At 39.9% G+C, this 21,439-nt stretch overlaps 1 protein-coding gene across 1 annotated transcript in view; it reads left to right on the forward strand.

Annotated features, from left to right (window-relative positions):
* SPAG17 (sperm associated antigen 17) overlaps nucleotides 1–21,439 on the forward strand; it is a 236,085-nt gene that overhangs the window by 71,313 nt on the left and 143,333 nt on the right. Inside the window, exons 4-6 of the mRNA XM_032881319.1 lie at nucleotides 4,391–4,522; nucleotides 16,427–16,613; nucleotides 18,160–18,354. Coding sequence (XP_032737210.1) covers nucleotides 4,391–4,522; nucleotides 16,427–16,613; nucleotides 18,160–18,354 — 514 coding nt within the window. The remainder of the gene's footprint in view (nucleotides 1–4,390; nucleotides 4,523–16,426; nucleotides 16,614–18,159; nucleotides 18,355–21,439) is intronic.

Consider the following 21,439-nt stretch of genomic DNA (forward strand, 5'->3'; position numbering starts at 1 on the left):
TCACCCCACCCTCCTCTGCCCCTCACAACCACACTTTTCCCTCCCCTCCACCACCGTTTTCTGTGGGCGGCTCTCAGCAGGAGAAATGTAGATCCAAAATCTTTACCTTTGCTCAGAACTCACCTGCATTGAGTATGACCATGTTGGCAAAGATTCAAGCTGCTCCGTATGTCTCCTTGTAAGCTCACCAGGGAAACCAGACAGCAGGCCTCATGATGTCCTATCTGTCTGTTTATCATCTGTCACATATATATGTACACATGCATGTATGCATATGGGTTTGTATGTGCACACACTTGCACACATGCCTACATTTGGTTTCCATGGGGATCTGTGAAGCAGTTCTAACTGTTGTCCCAACAGATGCTGTGCTTACTGCTAACGTGGGAGGAAGCACAGAGAGGAGTGTTGGGAGAGGGAAAGGGAGGGCACTAGTGCCTGTGGGTGGGCCTGGTCCCCAGGCAAGGGAAGAATTTGGCTTATTCGACATATTTTTGTTGGACCAGCTCATTAGATAGTAAATATGACATAAGTCTTTGAGCCAGGTCAGCGATAAAGAGGGAAATGCTTTTGTTTCTTAGTATGCACAGAATCACGAATTTTCTAACAAAGGGCATGTACCCTCAAAATAAGATCTTCACAGATGTGAGAAAACCCACGTGTCTTCTTTCCTCAAGCTCCACTCCCAAGCTAACTTTCCCCTTACACTAGGCTTTCCCAGAACCAAACACCTTTGGTAGATTGACCCAGGATTCCCCCTCCAGCCCTGGCAGCCCCAAAGTCCTGGCCTGAATAGATCCAGGAGACGCATACAGGCCTTGCCTGGCAATAGTTCTACCCCATTTTAATGAGTCTCATTTGCCCATAAGACTTGTTTTTAAGTTTCTGGTTCATGCCAGGCTCATTTAGTTGGTATTTCAGCTTGACAAGTACCCAGGTTTTAACCCACTTTAGGACTGTTTTTCTGCCTCATTCTGGAAGCTCTGGTTTTTGCCTGATTATTCCCCAACCCTGACCAGCTCATTGCTCCCATTTTCTCTTGATTTGTATTCCTTATCATCCCTATACCTACCACAGGTCAGTCTGTCTCCCCAGCATGCATGCACACGCGAACTCAACATTGAGTAGATAATGGACAGGTAGCCGTTACAATGATGGAAGGTTGAAGGCTTGATTATTATGTCAATTACTTCAGGTAAGGTGAGGAAGGAAAGTCTTTCTGGAATGTTCCATGAAGAGTTGCATTTCCCTCTAAATGCAGTTATTTCTTCTTTCTTCAAAGACTCATCCTTCAAACAAAGACCCTCTAAGGATTTGTTTTTCATCTGAGACCAAACCACTGACTCCTAATGGGGTAGAATGTGAATCATGGAGTGTGAGAAGAATGCCTTTTCAAGTAGAAATGAATCTGTAAACATTTTTCTTTCTCTGCCTCTTTTGGGAGTGACCCACAAACCATAAAAAATTTCAGCCTCAGATTTTGAGTTCAGCAGAGACTTTCATTTTCATGAATTATCCCAAGGCTTGGGGCACCTGGGTGGCTCAGTCGGTTAAGCATCTGCCTTCGGCTCAGGTCATGATCCCAGCATCCTGGGATTGAGACCCACATCGGGCTCCCTGCTAGGCAGGGAGACTGCTTCTCCCTCTCCTCTGCACTTGTGCTCTCACTACCTCTGTCTCTCTCCCAAATAAATAAATAAAACCTTTAAAAAATATTATCTCAAGGATTCCAACCAACATTCCCTTTGGGGGAAGCACGCAGGGAAAATGGAGTTGAATAACCTCTGAGCAGCCCTGGGGAAGGACAGGTATGCCCGGTTTCTGCTGCTGCTCCTGGTGCCACCTACATGTACTTCTGTGCCTCGTTGGCATGGAGCCTGCCTCCATGGGCTGCCCCAAGGGAGAACGGAATGTCCATCGAGCCCTCCTCGGTGCTGCCTTGCCCTGCCACTTCTCTGACTCACTGTGTGTCCATGCATCAGAAGAACATGGGTACCCAGTGATTCCAGTGACACTTCCCATCACTAATCTCCCTATTTCACAGTAGGATATCACGGTTATTTTGATGCCATGCCAGATTTTTGTGTTTTTTTTTAAGATTTTATTCATTTATTTATTTGACAGACAGCATAAGTACGCAGAGAGGCAGGCAGAGAGAGAGAGGGTGAAGCAGAGAGAGGTTCCCTGCTGAGCAGAGAGCCCCATGTGGGGCTCGATCCCAGGACTCTGGGATCATGACCTGAGCCGAAGGCAGAGGCTTAACCCACTGAGCCACCCAGGCACCCCCAGATTTTTGTTTTAAAACAAGCTCTGTACAGATAGTTTCAGATGGACCAGAAATAACTTTTATGGACTGCAAAATACCTTTCTCTCGGGACATTTTGTTGTGCTTTGAATACATTTTAACACAGTGAGGTAACATCTGTAGACTCACAGAAACACAGGATTAGAAAGCCATTCCAGAGACATCCCGTCCATCACTGTGACGCCAGGCAGGCTTCACCCGAACCGTCCCAGACAGAGGAAAATATCCTGTGTTCACAGGTCATCAGGGAAAGAGCCTCCCCACCACTCTTGGGTAATCCATTCCAGTGTTGACTTCCCTTCAACACCGTCATTATATTTGTATTACCGGGCAACGCCCCATACGAGACTGCTGTGAGTTTCTTAAAAGCCAAATTTGTGTATTTTGAACCAGATGTCCCAAAACAGCCTGACTGTCAGCACACTGTTGAACTGGTATTGAAAAGTGTCTTTTCAAACCAAATACATCTTCCCTTGGGGTTGGACCCGATTGGACAGCTTTCATTTAACGTGTGACCATCTGTCCCCTTAGGACTCCCTTCACTCTTGAATCTGCTCATCATTAAATGGAGAAGCTCTGCAGGTGTACCTTCATGCTTTCGTGCTCCCAGAAATCACAGCCGTCGGGTCCCTTCCCTAAATCGTGGTATCAGGAGCAGAGCTGCCGTAAAAAGCAAAGCTCTCTGTTCCATGATGGGTGTTTGCTTAGACACACGCTAAGCTTTCTGACACTTAGTTTGTTCCTTCGGTTTTTCAGCTTTAAGGGAATCCTTTTCCCTGGCCCTTCCCCTTCTGCGATGCAATAGGTCTCTAAGAGGTCCAATTACATTTTGGCTTGGAATAATCCACAGGGCCTTCTGCAGTTAGAAGCAAAATAGTCATCTCCCCTTCTTTCCGCTATTTCCTTTGGCAAAGTGGAAAGTCATCAGGAACCAGATCGGTCAGGAAAGTCCTGACCAAGAGCTGGTATGAACCTCAGACAAGACGCAGCCTGATGAGATGCCGTGTGCTCAGTCATTGTCTGAGACAGAGGGTCTGAAATTGACACCATATGCGCCCGGAGGAGTAATTGCTCTGAAGGCGGGAGAAAAGCAACATGTCAGAACATTTTAGTAACACCTAATTCATCTCGAGGTTATAAATAAATCTTAATGCTTGCCTAAAAACAAAAGTCGAAAAATACTTTGACCAGATTACTTTTGTGACAGTGCTTCTGGCAGAGGTGAACTTTATTAGGGAGGCAACACGAATAAAGAGAAATGCCTAACAACATTTTATGGTATATTTTACATGATTTTATTTTTTTGCAGTAAATAAAGTGGTTATAGGGCTCCAAGGAAAAGGGCCCAGATGTTAGAGAGTTGTGTGAAATTTAGGGGAAACAAGCTGTAAAAAGTGCAGTCATAAAACAGGCTGTCAGTGCCACACATCTGGACAATACAGCTGTATGTTCCTAGTGGCTGTCGTCACCCAAAGAAAACTCAATAACCTCATTTCACCCCAATTAGGCTGCATACCAACAGGATCAACATTAAATTGCAAGGGGGTGGGGAAGAAACATTCCTATGGTACCTCTGTGTCAAGCAGTTTTTATCTTTCATTTGAATTCGGTCACCAAGAAGTAAAAGATTGCTAACATAGCTATTTCCATTATTATAAAACCCTATTTAATTTATACTGTTGTAATAAGTCAAACTTTGACAGCTTAGATGACTGGCTATGCCAAACAATAGACTTTCTGTAGCACGAAACTGACCTATCAGTCATCCTAAAGGGAGCCCCTGTGTATCTTTCCTCTACCCCTTTTTTGGGAGTCTGAGTCTAGCGCCACTGTGGGAAGCACTTTCTGCCTCTTTGGAAAAATAAGTTCATTTTCAGATGACCCAATTTCTGTAAAGTAGGAGATAAATGCCCCTCTCTATGGCAATGGGAATTTTTCTCTAATGCTTTTGGCCAGCAGTGAGACACCTTTGCAAAAGGATGAATATTATAAAACTGAAATACCATTTCATCTTTTCCTCACCACCAAACTGAGCCAAAGGTTACAAAATGCCACTTTTCCTATTAATTGTGTGTTTCTTCATAGGTGTTAATAGCAGCAAAGGCAATTATGGATAGCGGAGAGAAATTAACTCTACCACTGATAGGGAAACTCTTGAAATTTCAGCTTCTCCAAGTTAAAGTGAAGGACCAGCAGCGACGGGAAAGTGAAAAGAAGGTACTGTGTGATGGTGGGTCTTTTAAAGAGGGCAAAGGGGAGAAAATGGAGCCAGGTTTCTCCAGGTCACTTCCTCTCTTCGTAAGCCTTCCATTAAGTGTTACCTGGCACTTTCAGCTGTCGCCTCCACAACAGGGAAAAGGCCATCCAAAGAGCCATTGGAGGAACTCTGTTTTCTCAAAGGCAGACCCATTAAAAATAAATTCCCTTGGGCAGAAATAGGACAACAGTCAGAGCAAGCGCCTGAGGTTGTTTTCCTAGTAGTCTATTTCCATGCTGGTAGCAAAGAAGGGAATCAAGGAGAGACGGAGTCAGGAGAAGTAAATGTCATGTGAAAAAACCCGCAAAGTCAGGCTCTAACTATTTAAAATATTTTATCTGATATTCAGTAGGAGTTCCTATTGAACTAATGGGCTACATCTGTACCTTCCTCAGAATCTGAATATTTCAGCAGCCATCCATCACTTCTACTCCCATATCACACACCTGATTGTTTCTTCACATGTAGATTTTTCATTTGCTGATGGAAATCAATCTGTGTGTTTTCCAAAGATTCGTATTTTCATCTGAAAAAACAAAAATAGTCTAAAATACCTTTAGCAAAATGATGTAAGGTTCAAACCCATTTGTTATTATCATTACTCAAAAAAAATAAGAGAGGTTTTTCTTATTTTCCCAGTCATGCTGAAATATTTTTGGAAAGCCAAACGTTTCTGTGTGTACATGTGTGATGTGTATGTGCACATGTGTATACGAAATGGATTTCCATGTAAGCTGTTTCTTTGTGCCCCTTAGTGGAAGAGGCAAAATCAGTTCGTGGAAGAAAAAAAGGGAAAAGGGAGTATGTTCCAATAATACCTTCCTCACCTTTGCAAGACCCTCAAATCTAGGTTTCCTATTTGAATTGGACTCTTGACAGGATAATTGTAGGACAAAATAATAATGCCACCTTAGATTTGTGGTAGAGGGCTTTATGTTTTTCAAAGAGATTCCCCATATGGCATTTTACTAGGGTGGTGCGTATTGTTTCCCAGGGAAAATTATATTCATACGAACACAAATAATGGTCCAGTTTTCCATCCATCGAAGCTCTTTACATCATGTGTAGTACCTTAAGAAATACTCGGGACTTTAAGACTTGGCAGAAGAAAAATGGGAAAATTTGAAACTAGTATAGAAACATCTTTTCTCGCCTTTTTAAATTCCAATGTTACGTGGGAATCTGGATTATAAAAAATGTACCGTGAGTCCTGTGAAAATCTCTGTGCCTTCTGTTTGCTCTGTGCAGTGAAACCTAACGTGCTACAGAGTATCCGTTTATTTGTCTGCCAACTACTTTAAATCAGCAATTGTTTGTAATAGAAAAAAGTTTTAGATTTCAGTGCACGAATTTTAAGTAACAGTACATGGAATATCCTGGCAGCTCAGGAAAAGTTTTTAAAGCTCATGACAATGTAAAAATATTTCTGCAGTGATTTTGCTCAACATATCTTTGAAATGTGAACTATAATAATACAGTTCTGGGATTCTGAAGATACAGAAACAATCTTAGTTTATTTTTTGAAAATTCCAAGTCCAAAGGAATTGGGGCTTGAATTTTAGATTTACATGTATGTGCGTATATATGTAATCGATGCCTAAGAGAACTCTGAGCAATCAAGAGCCAATAGTTACATAGTCTAATTTGATGTCTTCCTTAGATTGGGCTCCCCAAACACCAGCCCTAAATCTCTCAGTCGCAACATAAGAGTAAGTGCTAAGTAAATGGATGAAAACTGATTGGAATAGAGTCCTGTCCCGAAAATACTCCTGGTAAAGGCAAGAGGAAGAGAGTTGTTTGAGGGATGATATAATCTCTGTTCATTTCAACACCACCACCCAGCCAGTCAGTTAGAACAATTGAGGTTAATGCTTGTCAGCCAGTGAGTTTGGAAGAAAGTAAAATAAGTATGAAGTACGGAAAACTGACCCATGCTGTGGATTAGAAAATGCAAAAAAGAAAAGAGGACTTGACCCAGATTCTTCATCTTTCCTGAACCCCAGGATGGGATTCTGAGATTCCTACAAGGGGAATGACTGTCCCTTCAGCTTTTTAACAGCAACCTGAAATGTATGTAGATGTTTTCTTTCAAATGCTAATTTTGTTGCTGACCACTGTGCAACCCAAATCGTGCTTTGTATCTCCTTTGCTGAAGTTTCAGAATTGTATTATTTTTTTAATGAATGCTTAAAAAGTATCCGTAGCAGGTAATTACCGAAAAGACTTAGGGAGAAGATTTGGACAAAAATAACTAATATAATTAGGTCCAGGTTCTTTATCCCCAGTGAAACAAATAGACCATTCTATGTTCGGTCTTGTTTTAATCAGCCAAAGTTTTTCTTAAAAATGTGGCAAAAAAGAAAGATAAGTATTGAATAATATAGCTCCAATTGCGAAATACAGTAAAAATGTCATTATTTTAGATTCCACTGATTTTAATAATCTGTAGCACTTCCCTGTGGACCTTGCTTACCGTTACATTTGCTTTGTCCTTGAGGAAAGTTTGCTGGCTAATTAATACTATAAAAAATAATGCAAGCAAAGATATTTTTTAAAAGAACAGTTTTGAAGCCTTTAGCACATGAATTTCTGAAAGGCAAACGCCTGCCTCTAATTGCAATTAAGTCAAAAATATTTGAAAACTCTGATCTATTTGGAAACACCTTATTGGTTCTTTCCAAATATACATGAAGAAAGCATTCTATTGTTATAAATATGTTTTAGAATTTCAGAAAATCTGATTCTTTCATACCATTACTCTCAAATTGGATTTTGTTATATCTTAAAATCTGAATGAGAGTGCTTTGTTTAGAAATGACTTTTCCTTGCATACATCATCTCGACACTTATTCTTTATTTTTAGTTCTAGCAGTGTCAGTCTGTTGGTAATTAACTCAACAAACATTTATTGAAACAAATATTTAGAGGAACAACATACTAAGCACATCCTATGTTCCTAATGTTCATTATAATTTTAAAATAAATTACATGGTTTCTATTCTGATCCATGTTTTAATGTAGTCATTATCTGAATATTATAGCATCGTTCACATTTTTACTTCTGTTTCTCTCCAACTTCCACATTAGATATTATTCTAAACATTTATTTAAAGCTAAAGCACTTTATTGGGAATATATTTAAAATATATTGAGAATTCAACTAAAAGGAAACAATCATTGAAAAAAGAGATGCAAAATGACTATAATACAAAAAAAAATAACCATCTAAATAATCGGCTGAACTAAATCTAGTCTTCCTGTGCCTCTGTGTCCAGTTCAGAAAATTTGCATATTTTAAGTTTTAGGAAAACATCCAAATATATTCTAACTGTGCTTTTATTTCTTTTTAAAGATTTTATTTATTTATTTGACAGAGAGAGAGATCACAAGTAGGCAGAGCAGCAGGCAGAGAGAGAAGGGGGAAGCAGGCTCCCCGCTGAACGCAGCACCTGATGCAGGGCTCCATCCCAGGACCCCAAGATCAAGACCTGAGCTGAAGGCAGAGGCTTTAACCCACTGAGCCACCCTGGTGCCCCAAACTATTGCTTTTAATTTGTGAATTCAAATAACCAGTCCATAGCTTCTTGGATATTTTTAGCATATCTTTCATGTAAAAGCAGAATAGTGCCGTCTCTTTCTGGCTCATATACTTAGTACACGTTGCCTTATTTTCCAAAGTACTAGAATTGGAAAAGAGGGAGGTCCGCAGTCAAGAACTATGCAGAGATGGTTTGGGTAAATTTTCTTAAAACAGCCCCAAATTAAAAGTGCGTAAATGTGGTAAGACGTCATGATGAAGCCACAAACAACCCAGAGCTTGCTCTAAAGGAGGGACAAAGAAAAATTAGGGTCACTTTCACAGACGATTTTAGACCTTACTCCAGTCAAAACCCCAAAATACTGGAAACCCGCCAACGTAATGCCATTTTTTGTGTGTGTTTTGTTTTAAAGAAAGGCCATAGGGACATACCAGGAAATTACAGGCTGGTTAGTTTTGATTCAGTTGTGGTTAAAATCTTCAAAAACTGTTTTAAGAAATCAAACAGAGGAAGAGCAGGAACTCAGTTTAGAGGGACCCGTGTGGTTTCAGGAAAGGAATAACTTGCCTCACTAACTGGATGGAATTCTTTGAAGCTGGATTATCAAAATGAGGAAACTACCAACAAAACCATTGGAGCTAAAGAGCTACAAAATTCAGCAATTCAGGGTAAATAATCAGTGACTCCCTCCCAAACTGATCTGTAGGAGAGAAGTGTTTTCCTAATTGGGATGCTTTTCATTAATGAAAACTTCTTCATGGACTTCAGGGAAAAAACTAAAGAAACACCCACCTTTAAAATAGAGTAGTATTTTAAAATACAAACAGCTATAATTCCAACAGCGAAGGATAATATTCAGCTACCCGTTATTGACTCTTTGGCATTAGACTAAGCTCTTTACACATGTTATATCACTTAATCTTTCAAATGACTTTATGAGGTACAGAGTATTATTTTTGATTTGCAGATGGGGAAACTAAAGGTGTGAATAGCTACTCAGAGGTGTAGCTGGGAATCACATCCAAAACCGTCAGACACTTAAGATGATGTCCTCAACCCCTGCACAGACGCCTTCCGAATGTGTCCCAATCATTATGCACAATGGTACTCTTGGCTCACCATCAATAGAGTGCCTGCCCAGAGATGTTTCCCTGCAAGAGGCATGGCTTTGCTCAGTGATCTGCCATCAGCCGTCTGGTCCCACTAATTATACTGCCTATAATATCCTGACGGAAAGTGTGGGGACGAGTCAAGGAAAGGAACAGAGCTCTCCAAAGACAAAGTCTACAGAGCTAAGCAATCACTGTTTCCCAAGGGAATTCTGACTTCATTTCTGGTTCTGTCCCCCTGCCCAGAAATCACATGGTCTTTGGGGACATCTTCTAGAACTAGACTTCCTGAGATTACTGTAAACAGCCTCACCCCCTCTCTGCCCTTCTGAATGCGGAGGTAGGACTACACTGGCTGATTCACTGCCAAAGCCTCTGAGTCACATAGAATCCTGCAAGAGAGAGACAGCAGGTAGACATCAGACCTACCCCCTCACTATCACCAACCACAGTCATGGCCATGTTTTGATTCAGTGAATTAGAAACGGCACCTGAAGATGGCAATATGGCACCCCAGGATGTTCTGCAGGAGGTACCCGAAGAGATGACCCAAAGATTCCATCATTGGGTCAAGAGAGCCCACAACATGCCTAGACTTGCATTTTCTACACCACAGCATCTGTCTAGAAGAGTAGGCTCCTAACTCAACCGTATGCATTATATTTTCTGTTTGGCAGGGCAACAGAGAGGAGAGCAGAGGGGAAAGAATAAATAGAAAATACAGAAAAGGAGAAACAACATGTTCATAATGCCATAATGCCACTACAATTATTGTTAACACTCTGATGTGTTTCCTTTTTTTTGTTCTGTGAATTTTTTTCTTTATATAATCACTGTAAATTAAAATATATCATAATTTTACTCATTACCTCAGCATCTACATCTATCATTATTGTTGGTTGTAGGATATTCTATGACTACCATAGTTATCTGAACCATTCCTCTATTGTTAAATGTTTCAGTTATTTCTGTAATTTTTTATAATAAACAATGTTGTTATCAACACCTCTATAGTATAGAATTCTTCATACTTTGGATAATTTCCGTAGCATTGGTTTATAGAAATGGATTCATTGGGCCTCAGAATGTTCCCATAACTTGTGTTTCCAGAGTAGGTTCTGGAAGCCTTTAGACCAAGTTCTTTTTTTTTTTTTAATTTCTTTTCAGCGTAACAGAATTCCTTGTTTATGTACCACACCCAGTTCTCCATGCAATACGTGCCCTCCATAATAGACCCAGTTCTTAATTTAAAAAAAAAAGAAAGAAAGAAAGAAAAAAAGTACCTCCCCCTAGTCAAATGAACTTGGAAACCACTCTGTATTATGCACAACTCTTGGGAGATTTAAAAACACATTAGCTTATTAAAGATGGAGGGATTTCATGAAAATACATGTGTTTAATCCTGTTTAAGCTACTGTCTCTCAACCATATTTGACACATACAGGTCTTTCAGCCTAACTATTGTCTTCTTACCTTCTGTGACCATAAGAATGGCTTGTTTGTGAATCACAGTAATCTCTTGAAAGACAACTAAAGTAACATTCAGAAAATAGACCTAGTTTTTCATAAGCCACGTAATAAAGGAGTGACTTAGTTACTTAACCACCATGAACATGTTTTCTTATCTATATCCTTAATAATATTGTTGTGGAAATCTTATGATAGAACACATGTGAAATCACAGAGTACTACACAAATATGTAGATGCACTGTCATCTATAAGAAAAAGATGTAGGAGAGCTATTTACCAACAGTTCCACTGACTTTTACTATTCGTCTCCCTTTTATTGGATAATGTAACAAACACCTGTCAAGGTTTTTGAAGGTATTTGAAGGCATTTGAATGTTGGCATCGAGAGCCATTTAGAAAATAAAGTACAATCTAGGATCTTTGAGAGAGTCAAATAACTAGGTTGCCTGTTAGAGAGAGGGAGAATTTTGTATATTTCCCTTTAAAAAAAAAGTGAGAATAACAAGACTGAGGATTCTAGGTAAGTGTTGCTTGATTCTCAGCTAAGTATGTGACATGCTAATACTTCTTTAGTTTGTGGCTAAAACAAGAGCCCCACCACATCTGCTATGTAGCTTAACTGGGTAAGAAATCTCTGTTCCTAGCCACAGCCTTCTCACAGTAGGGGGCATCCAGATGTTTTTTTGTATGCAGTGCATTTTAAAGAAAATGTACTCTATAAGGAACTTGCCTCCACCTTCATATGCTGGGGAACATGTGTTCCCTAAACATGGTGGAAAGAGGGGCCTTTTGGATATACCCTTCCTAAATTTTTGTCTTGAATTGGCAAGATCCCCATGAGCTACGTTTTGTGCAGATGACCATAGAATGGGAACATTCATGCTATGCTCCCCAGAAGCAGGGAAGGCCAGAAGTTGGTGTGAACAAATTTTAGTTTATGATTTAGGAAGTCAAATTTGGTGAATGCTCAGCTAATCTGGTTCACTCCCTAGAATCCCCCATCTCCAAATCTCAAGACATAAACTCATAGGAGGAGGGGCTGATTCTGGATGTGAGAGAACAGACAGGAGGGAAAACCAGAGGTGATTTTGCTATGATTGGGGTTTGGTAGAAAAGGAGGTGTAACTTTTTGACCAAAATAGAATTCTAGGGGCCAGTCATCGTCAAGAACCTCAGGGACAAAGAGACTGTCCTGGTCCAGTTCAAGTGTGGAGGCTTGGAGGCATGGGGAACAGGTGGACTATGTGAGGGAGAAGTGGGGAACCACAACTAGAGTCAGACATGGGAGAGCAAAAGGGACTGGGTAGGACAGCATGTTCAGAAATCCACCAAGAACTTTTCTACCTGGATCTGGTGCCCCAAATAACCTAGGTACTTCTGTTGGCTTTTATTCTCTACTGTATGATATCTTTGCACCAGGAAAATACATACATAGTCGCTCTACCTAGGAAATTTTTTACATAGATTACTGTGTAATCTTCTTGAAATTCCATCCATTGAAGAAAACATTATTGTTAAACAGAAGATGCAAAACACTAAATTGTGTAGTGAGAACAGTAACAATGATGTTAAAATGAAGGGTAAACATAATTTGAAAGAACTCACTAAATATCTTCTTCACTCATCTTCTCCAGTGGTTTTTTGTCAGCTCTCTGTATTTCAGATTTTCCAATAATGATTATTATTTTTATAATTTTAAAAAAAGTTACTTAAATGAATCAGGATTTATGGGCATTTTTAAGATACTTTCATGAAAGGAGGGAGGTAGATATTGATAATTTCAGTGTCAATGGAAATGTGTTTAAAAAGATGCTTTTCTCCAGGCAACCAAGCTTTGCCTTGTTAAGGGAGTGCAAAAGCAAAAAGAAAGAAAAAGAACAGGCCATGCAACAGAAAGAGTAGGTGAGGAAGGTGAAGCTATGGAGAAACAAAAGGGCATCCAACAAATAGTATTATTTAGCTCCTGGAAAGACAGAGTAGAAGGAGGGCAGAAGGCCTGGCAAAGAAGGTGGAAAGATATCAAAGACTGAGACTTACAGGACCAGAAAAATAAAATGACTTAGGCTTTGAGGTCAAACCCGCCTGTGTCTCTACTGTGGTGGTATGTCTGGGGGCAAACTGTGTGTCACCATTTATACAGCGTGAACAAAACTACCCGTCTCACAGGTTGCCTTTGGAGAACAAATGAAAGATGATGGTGTCTAGAAATCACCTGTCATACTCCAGAGCTGAGTCTCTGTAATTTATTGCTAATTTTACATTTTGGTTGTGATCTACCCTGCTCTCTCTGGGCTCCCAAGAAACCTTACAGAATAAAGGACTCAGGGAGTTCCTTACCTTAGAGAACCCCAACCTTGCCAAAGAAGCTCCAAAGGGATGGGAGCTATGTGGCCGCCCATGTGCTCATAACCCCACCTAGGAGAGGCAGGGTGAAAGGGCCCTTGTACCATCATATCAGGAAAAAGATAAAGAAACTAGTTTTAAACTTCCTCTGTACTCAGCAGTATTTTTTGGAAAGATAGACTAAGTGAATGGGTATATGATGTTTATTCTTCTGGGTGTACTTGAGAATAATTTAATCTGTAATGGTTTCTCCCTTTCGATTCTAAAGGTCACTTTGAGATTTTATTTAAAATCACAGTTGTGGAAGTTTCTGGGAGCTTTTGATGGCAGAGTTAGGACTTCTCTGTGGCAAGGCTAGCTCTCCACCAAGGAGCTACATGGGAGTGTTCCACTTTAGTGGATTTACCATGATCCAAGTGTGGCTGCCTGAGCGCCTATGTGAGTCTTGCCAATGCCTCCGAGCTAACTGGACTCAGGGGCATTGATTTGTACTCTGGTTTCATTTTAAATTAACAATCTCAAAATTTCCAATAAGCTCTCAACACTGGCAGAGAGTTCTACCATATTTCTTCACTAAGCTTGCCGTCCCACTTTCTGACATGACTCACGTTACCATCCCTGTTCAAAACCTCTTACCTCGTACCTGCCTGTCCTTGGCCAATAACTGTGCCTCAATCCTTCACTTGAAAAAAATTGAAACATTCCCTTAACACCATGAATACCTCTCTCTTTCTTAAACCCACACCCAGACACGCCCCCTTCTTGCTGCTCTTACTAAACTGAGAAACGGCCTTTCCTCCTAGCAAAGGAAATGGACACATTCTCTAGATCTGTGCCCATCTTACCTCCTCAAGGGCTTTAGTCCCCCTGAAGCCATCTCCCAAGATGTGGGTCATGTCCTGCCTCCCCCACCTAAGCTTGGGCTACTCTTTCCTTGCCCACTCTTCTGCTATCCTCACTCTTGAGCATACCTCTTTCTCCTTTATGACTCAGGGCCTTTGTGCCACACTTTTTCTTTTCTTGTTTCTCCCAGGGATGATTCCTCATCTTCCAGATCTTCACTCAAATGTCACCTCCTCAGAGAAGCCCTCCATCACTAACTTATTAGAGAGGTTTCCTCAGTTGTGTGCCTCTCATTGGGTTTTAGCCTTCATAAAAGTCATGTATTTTTGCCTGTTTGGGGTGTGCTTTTTGCCTCTTTCTTCCCCAGAAGGCTAGGAGCTCAAGGGGATAAACCCAGCTGTAGTTTATGCATGAGTTCATGTCTGGTGCAGAAAGAAATGCTGGAGCTTTTCAGACCTTTGCACCTTACCTTGTGCACATCTTGCTGCCTCCACCCAAGGCTAGTAATGACATCGGCAGCCTTCCCCTGATGCTTTCCGCTGGGGCAGTGGAGACAGAGTTTCCCCACCCCAGGCACTAGGCCCTCGTGGATAATCCATAGTTACCTCTGACACTTCTAGGTGCCAAAGCCAAAGCCAAACTCTTTCTGGAGCCCTCAACATCTAGAAGATACATGGAGTAGAGGATTACCTCTCTCCTTTTCTGTGCTTCATTCTGTTAGCTGGGTGTCAAAGCAACGTATCTTCTACTCTTGTCTTTAATGTATTATAATGTAATTTTTCAAATTTGATTTCTTGATCTCTGGAAAATACAGAGCCCAGATGTTACTACATATTTTTTTTTATTTTGTTGCTCCAATTGTGTAGAGTATGGAAAAACCAAATAATATCAGCATATTCCAGATCTTATGTATGGCCACTTTATGATCCAGTACTGACACAGAATTTTAATGAACACAACCTATTTGTATTTCTAAACAAATGCATTGAAAGTGTAATTACATTATGAAATAAGGCACAAAGCTTTTCACAATTGTGTGAAAAGAAAAAAATGATGGGAAAATTGGGTCTTTACATGGTATATGGCAGTCCAAATATGCTCCAGAACATTGTGTAAAGAGTTTGCTCTGCCCACTGATGTTTCATGTTGATCCCATCTTTCAGTGTATCAAAGAGCCACCATTGAGTTGTCTATACATTTTTAACTGGCATTGTAATAAAAATAATTTCTTGGTGCTAGGTTCCCCAAAGAATCTATTAACCTTTAAAACTTATTAATATAATACTTAAACTTTGAAAAACTTTATCAAGAAGATTTTAGAGAAAACTATTCTTTCTGGGTTTTTTAATTTTTACATTAGTTTCAGAGGTAGAATTTAGTGATTCATCAGTTGCATGTAACACCCAGTGCTCATTACATGAAGTGCCCTCCTTAGTGCCCATCACCCAATTACCCCTTCTTCCCAGCCATCTCCCTTCTAGCAACCCTCAATTTGTTTCCTAGAGTTCAGCATCTCTTATGGTTGCCTGTCTCTTAATTTTCATCTTATTTTATTTTTCCTTCCCTTCCCCATGTTTATCTGATTTGTTTTTTTTAATTCCATATATGAGTAAAATCATATGGTATTTGTCTTTCTTTGAATGACTTATTTTATTTAGCATAGTACAGTCTAGTTCCATCCATGTCATTGCAAATGGCAAGATTTCATTCTTTTGATGGCTAAGTAATATTCATATATATATATATATATATATATATACACACACACACATATATATATATATATATCTGTATATATAAAGAGAGGTATATAGTATAGAGGGAGGGATACACACACACACACACACATACACACATATTATTAATTAAATGTGTGTGTGTGTATCCTCTTCTTTATCCATTCATCTGTTGATGAACATCTGGGGTTTTTCCATCTTTACATAGTTTGGCTATTGTGGACATTGCTGCTATAAACACTGGGGTGCATGTGCCCCTTTGAATCACTATGTTTGTATCCTTTGGGTAAATACCTCCTAGTGTAATTGCTGGATTGTGGGGTAGCTCTATTTTTAACTTTTTTAAGAACCTCCATACTGTTTTTGAGAGTGGCTGCACCATTTTTTTTTTTAACTTTTGTTTTGTTTTTCATGGAAAAGCCAACCTCTCTCTTACACTCATACAAGACTCCTCAGGGTTAGGCTGCAAGCTAAACCCAAGTTCCATCATGAGGTACTCAGAATCCCCCACTCACCCTGCCCCCCCAAATTGAGGTAGTTTATAGGCCTATGCTTGACTCTCCCTTTGGATGAATTTTCTTCTAGAAAGCCACTTGTGTAAAAAGTCTCCTATCACCTACCCCATAGCCCTCATGTGTAGATGTGCCTTATCACAAGTCCAGCCCAACCTGGGATCTCCACTATCCTGGCTTGAAGAATGACTACCCACAAAGTAAATGAGTAAACAAGCAATTGAATGAAATAAAGAATTAATTCACCAATAGTAGAAAAGCTTTTGTTTGCACACCATATGATTTGGAGAAAAAGTATTCTTTCTTTCCAGGTAATAGAAGATAGACTCAAGATAGAAAAGGATAAAGGGAAAGCAAAACCTCCCAAGGAGAAGAAGACCTCAGGTGTAAAGGTTGCCAAAGGAAAGGGAAAAGATCAGCCTGAGGCAAACACAACAGTGAAAAAGACCACGCAGTTAAAACGGAGGGGAGAAGACGATGACACTAAACACTACATAGGTCAGTATCATGCTCCTCCTGTGGGTCACCTTTCACTTCCTGCTTTCCAATCTACAAAGTAACTTGAGAAAACATTCCAATAATGATGCTTGATCTTTCCCAGGCTTATCACTTTCGCTCTTTCTAAAACCAGAAATCACATATCACTCGTGATATCCTAATAGGAAAATATTGCTTTTTGCAGTTCATTTATGTTTTCAGTAAATATTCATTTAGCTTGTGTCTTGCTGTGGGGATGTTTTCATAATGCAAATGAAGTAAAAAATCAAGAGCTGACTGTGCCACCAGGCAGTTTACTACCTTGTTCAGAACATTTTAAAAAGTCAGGCATAATTATGAGGCCAACTAGAAAATGATTATTGTAATGAGTGAAATACAGTGATGATAAAATGAGACCAGTTAATTTGGGACTCACACAGAGCACACCGCTTCCTGACCTGACCTCAACTTCTCCCACTATTAGCTTCTCTTAGAGCAACTGGAATTTCCTTTCATTTTTGATTATTGATATAAAATTGGTTTGACCTGTGCCACCTGTGAGTAATTCATTGCCACCTACCCTTGAACCCAAATGGAGCTTCCTATTATTATTTGTATCCCACTTAAATGAGATGGCAGGCCTTCACACCCCTTGTCGCTTCAACTCCCCTGCCGTAGCTCTGCTCTAAAGCCACAAGACTTAGAAGCCATGATATTATCATTTCCAATATCAACATTCCCAATATCAACACAGATTTGTTTAGGGATAGAAGAAAAATTATCACTTAAAAATGAAAAGTTTGTGCATATCGCCTTATTTGTAAATTCATCTTAATGGGCTATTATGGAATTTAACGTTTTCATGTACTATCCAGCATGACTATGAAAGTACAGGTTTTTTTACCTCTCGGAATCTCAGAGTCTAGGAGAAAGTCCTGTTTTAACATTAGTAAAAACTGTAGCCAGGGCTAAGCAGAGGGGAAAAAAATGTTGGGAAAGTACACAATATATATCTTAAAAATTTTAATGCAAGAACTATATCACTGCTCTGTAACCCACACTCAGCATTCACATCTATTGACGTAAATACACAGAATACTCTTGTAGGGGCACGTCCATATTCGATACTTCCCTCTCCTGTAAACACCTCTACTTATAAAATACCACAAAAAGCTACAGCTACTCGTAATTCAGGAGTAAAGCCATATGTGGCTCAAAAGAGACTGAACCAAAAAAAAAAAAAATTATAACCTAAGCCTTTTTCTTTTTGCAAAAACCCAACACACATTTTCTGTGAGTGCGGGCCCCATGTATGGTTGTCCTTCTATCATGACTCTATCTCATTTACAAAAGTGACTTAATATTTTGTAAAATGGGCACAGCCTTCTTACTGGAAGGGTAATAATGGAAAACAGTCCACAGACCTGCACTGCAGCCAACTGGACTGTTTCTGGTGAGCCAGAGGCATTATAAATGCATGCATAATGTATGTAGCCATCGAACTGGCTGGGTGCAACCTGTTCTCTTTTAAAATGATGGCCCCTCTCCTTTATGGTATTTTGAACAGACGATGAGCCAGATGATGGTGCCCAGCATTACATTATAGTCGTGGGCTTCAACAATCCTCAGCTATTCGCGATTATGACTGAGCTTGGCATTCCCATAAGCAGCGTGATTAAAATATCTTCAGAGAATTATGAACCTTTGCAGACACACCTGGCAACACTTAGCCAGCAGCAGGAAGTTCTTCTTCAGCCAGAAGGTATGCAGTCTGCTACACAACTCACTGAATCCTTCCTTCAGTATTCTCCACTGTCTGTAAAGTACAAATAGAATTTTCTGTCCAAGAAAGAGTCCTACAATGCCTTCGTTATTACATCCTTTTAAGATTTTGATTTGTTCTTTATTCTGCTTGTGCGAGCCAGGTGCTGTAAATTCTGCAAATTAAAATCATACTCTGTTTATATCCCTGTGTAGCCCCAGAGAACACGGACTGTGAGTCACAAGACTTGGTTGGTTATCTGACTACCTTTCTCAGGAACATTTAACCGATAACTTTTACCTAATGTGTAGGCTGGATAGATCAACTGTAGATAATGTGTTCTTCCAGAAGTCACCATATGGCCCAAGGGAGGTCATAGCCTTGGATTCTTGCTCTGCTCTGCTTCCGGCTTATTGTGATAAATCAGAGAGGGCACTCTATCTTCCGAGCTTTAGACTAGGACATTGTGGGTTGAAGCCCCGTCCACGCTACCATTCAGCCATTCAGGGCTTCATCTAAGGGAGTTATGCTAGAATGCCACTGTGGGAGGGGAACTAAAAGTTACTCTATACTTTAGGTGACAGAACAAGGATTTGGTGTAAGCCTGTGTGACCTGCAAGTCCAAGATTTTCTGCTGTACGCTGTTCCTTTCATTGTTACTTATTAATGTCATTTGCACAGTGTTTTGTAATCTATACAACCACATGCCAATGTCTAAAACACTGCATTTTAAGAATTTGCTGTTCCAGGGGGCACCTGGGTGGCTCAGTCGGTTAAGTACCAGCCTTTGGCTCAGGTCATGATCCCAGGATTCTGGGATCGAGCCCACTTGGGTTCTTGGCTCAGCCAGGAGTCTGCTTCTCCTTCTGCTCCTTCTCCTCATGTGTGCTCTTTCTCTCTCTCTCTCAAATAAAATCTTTTTTAAAAAATTTGCTCTTCCAAGTTAGAAATTACTACCACTGATGACAGTAAAAACTACCATTGACTGGGCAGATGCCTTGGGCTAGGCTTAGTGCTAAGGGCTCTAAGTGCATCAATTTATGTAGTCTCCACTACCACCCCCGGAAGTGTGTTTTATTACAGACGGTCCCCAACTCATGATGGTTGGACTTAGCTTTCCCACTTTGGTGTGAAACAAATACGCGTTAAGTAAAAACGATACTTTGAAGTTTGAATTTTGCTTTTTCCCTCAGACTAACAACATGCTCACTTGCAGTTCTGGCTGGTGGCAGCTCCCAGTCATCCACGTGATCCCAAGGGAAAATTACCAATACACCGGCAACATTCTGTACCCCCATAGCCATTGTATTGCTCACTTTTAGTACAGTGTTTGATAAACTACAGGAGATAGGCAACCCTTTATTATAAAACAGGCTTTGTGTTAGATGATTCTGCCCAACTGCAGGCTAAGGTAAGTATTCTGAGCATGTTTAAGGTAGGCTAGGTTAGGTGTATTATGTCACTTTCAAATGTTCCATTTACAATGCATTTATTGGGATAACTCTATCCCCACTCTTAAGTCAAGGAAGATCTGTTTCTTCGATTTTACCAAAAGGAGTCTCAGCCTAGATGCAGTTATTAAGTAAAACAGTTGAGATCCAGACCCAGCTGCTCCTGACTATCTCAAAGGATAGCTGTAACATTAAATAACTTACTATTGAAGCCAGTGAAAAAATGTTCCGTAAGTGCATAGCCTCTCTGTAAAAAATAACCTTGCCATTTGAGACAATGTGGATGGAACTAGAGGGTATTACGCTAAGCGAAATAAGTCAATCAGAGAAAGATAATTATCATATGATCTCCCTGATATGAGGAAGTTGAGAGACACTGTGGGGGGTTTGGGGGGTAGGAAAAGGATAAATGAAAAGATGGGATCGGGAGGGAGACAAACCAGAAGAGACTCTCAATCTGGCAAAACAGAAGGTTGCTGGGGGGAGGGGGGAGGGAGAGGGTGGTGGGGTTATGGACATTGGGAAGGTGTGTGCTATGGTGAGTGCTGTGGAGTGTGTAAACTTGGCGATTCACAGACCTGTACCCCTGGAGCTAATAATAATTATATGTTAATAAAAAAATTAAAAAAACAAAAAAACGCCAAACTCAGAGGAAAAAAGCTCAGACATGGTTATCAGAGGCAGAGGGTGGGAGAAGAGAAAATTGGAGGGAGGTGGTCAAAAAGTACAAAATTCTAGTTATAATATAAATAATTACTAGGGATGTAATGTACAACATGATGACTATGGTTAACACTGCTGTATGATATATAAGAAAGTTGTTAAGAAGGTAATTCCTAAGAGTTTTTATCACAAAGAGAAATTTCTTTTTCTTTCTTTTCATTCTATCTATATGAAATGTGGGTTTTTGCTGAACCTATTATGATAATCGTTTCACAATATATGTGAATCAAACCATCATGCTATATGCCTTAAACTTATACAATAATGTTTGTTGGTTATTTCTCAATAAAACTGGGAAAGAACATCAAAAAAATTATTTAACATATAGAAATAAAATCACAGAAAAATAGACTTTGTAATAGAATCCTGAGGTGTTAGTAGTAGAACCAACTAATATCTTAGGCAAAATTTCATGTGTAAATTTATGGGGATCTGTCATGATTTTATTCAGAGCACAAATGTCCAGAGAAGTCTGTAGCTATTCAAATGTGACCCAAGGTTGACTAAAGCATCAGTCATTGATCCGGTCTATTTTTTGCCATGGGGGAAGGAGAACTGGATCAACAGCATTTCTAACCAGTTATGAAGCAAACACACTGAGATGGTCAAAAAGCTGTCTGGCAGAAGAACTGCTCCCACATAGATGCCATCTAAGGATGATGGAAATATCAAACATGTTTAGCTCTGCAAGTGTGTGACCTTATCATAACGTTTCTGGTCTTCAAGTGTAAAAAGAAGGCATGAAATAAGCTCATGTTTGATAATCAGTTTTGGAAGAAAAATCCTCCAGTTTCATAATTGTATAACCCAAGTTCAAACCTTCTCAAAATTATGTTTCTTTATTTGCCTTTTCTGGTACTGCACAGATATCTTACAATGCATATACCTCACCATGTACACTTACAGTGGGA

Source organism: Lontra canadensis, unplaced genomic scaffold (genome assembly GCF_010015895.1).
Source record: "Lontra canadensis isolate GAN:19392208 unplaced genomic scaffold, GSC_riverotter_1.0 scaffold75, whole genome shotgun sequence".
NCBI classification, from domain to species: Eukaryota; Metazoa; Chordata; class Mammalia; order Carnivora; family Mustelidae; genus Lontra; species Lontra canadensis.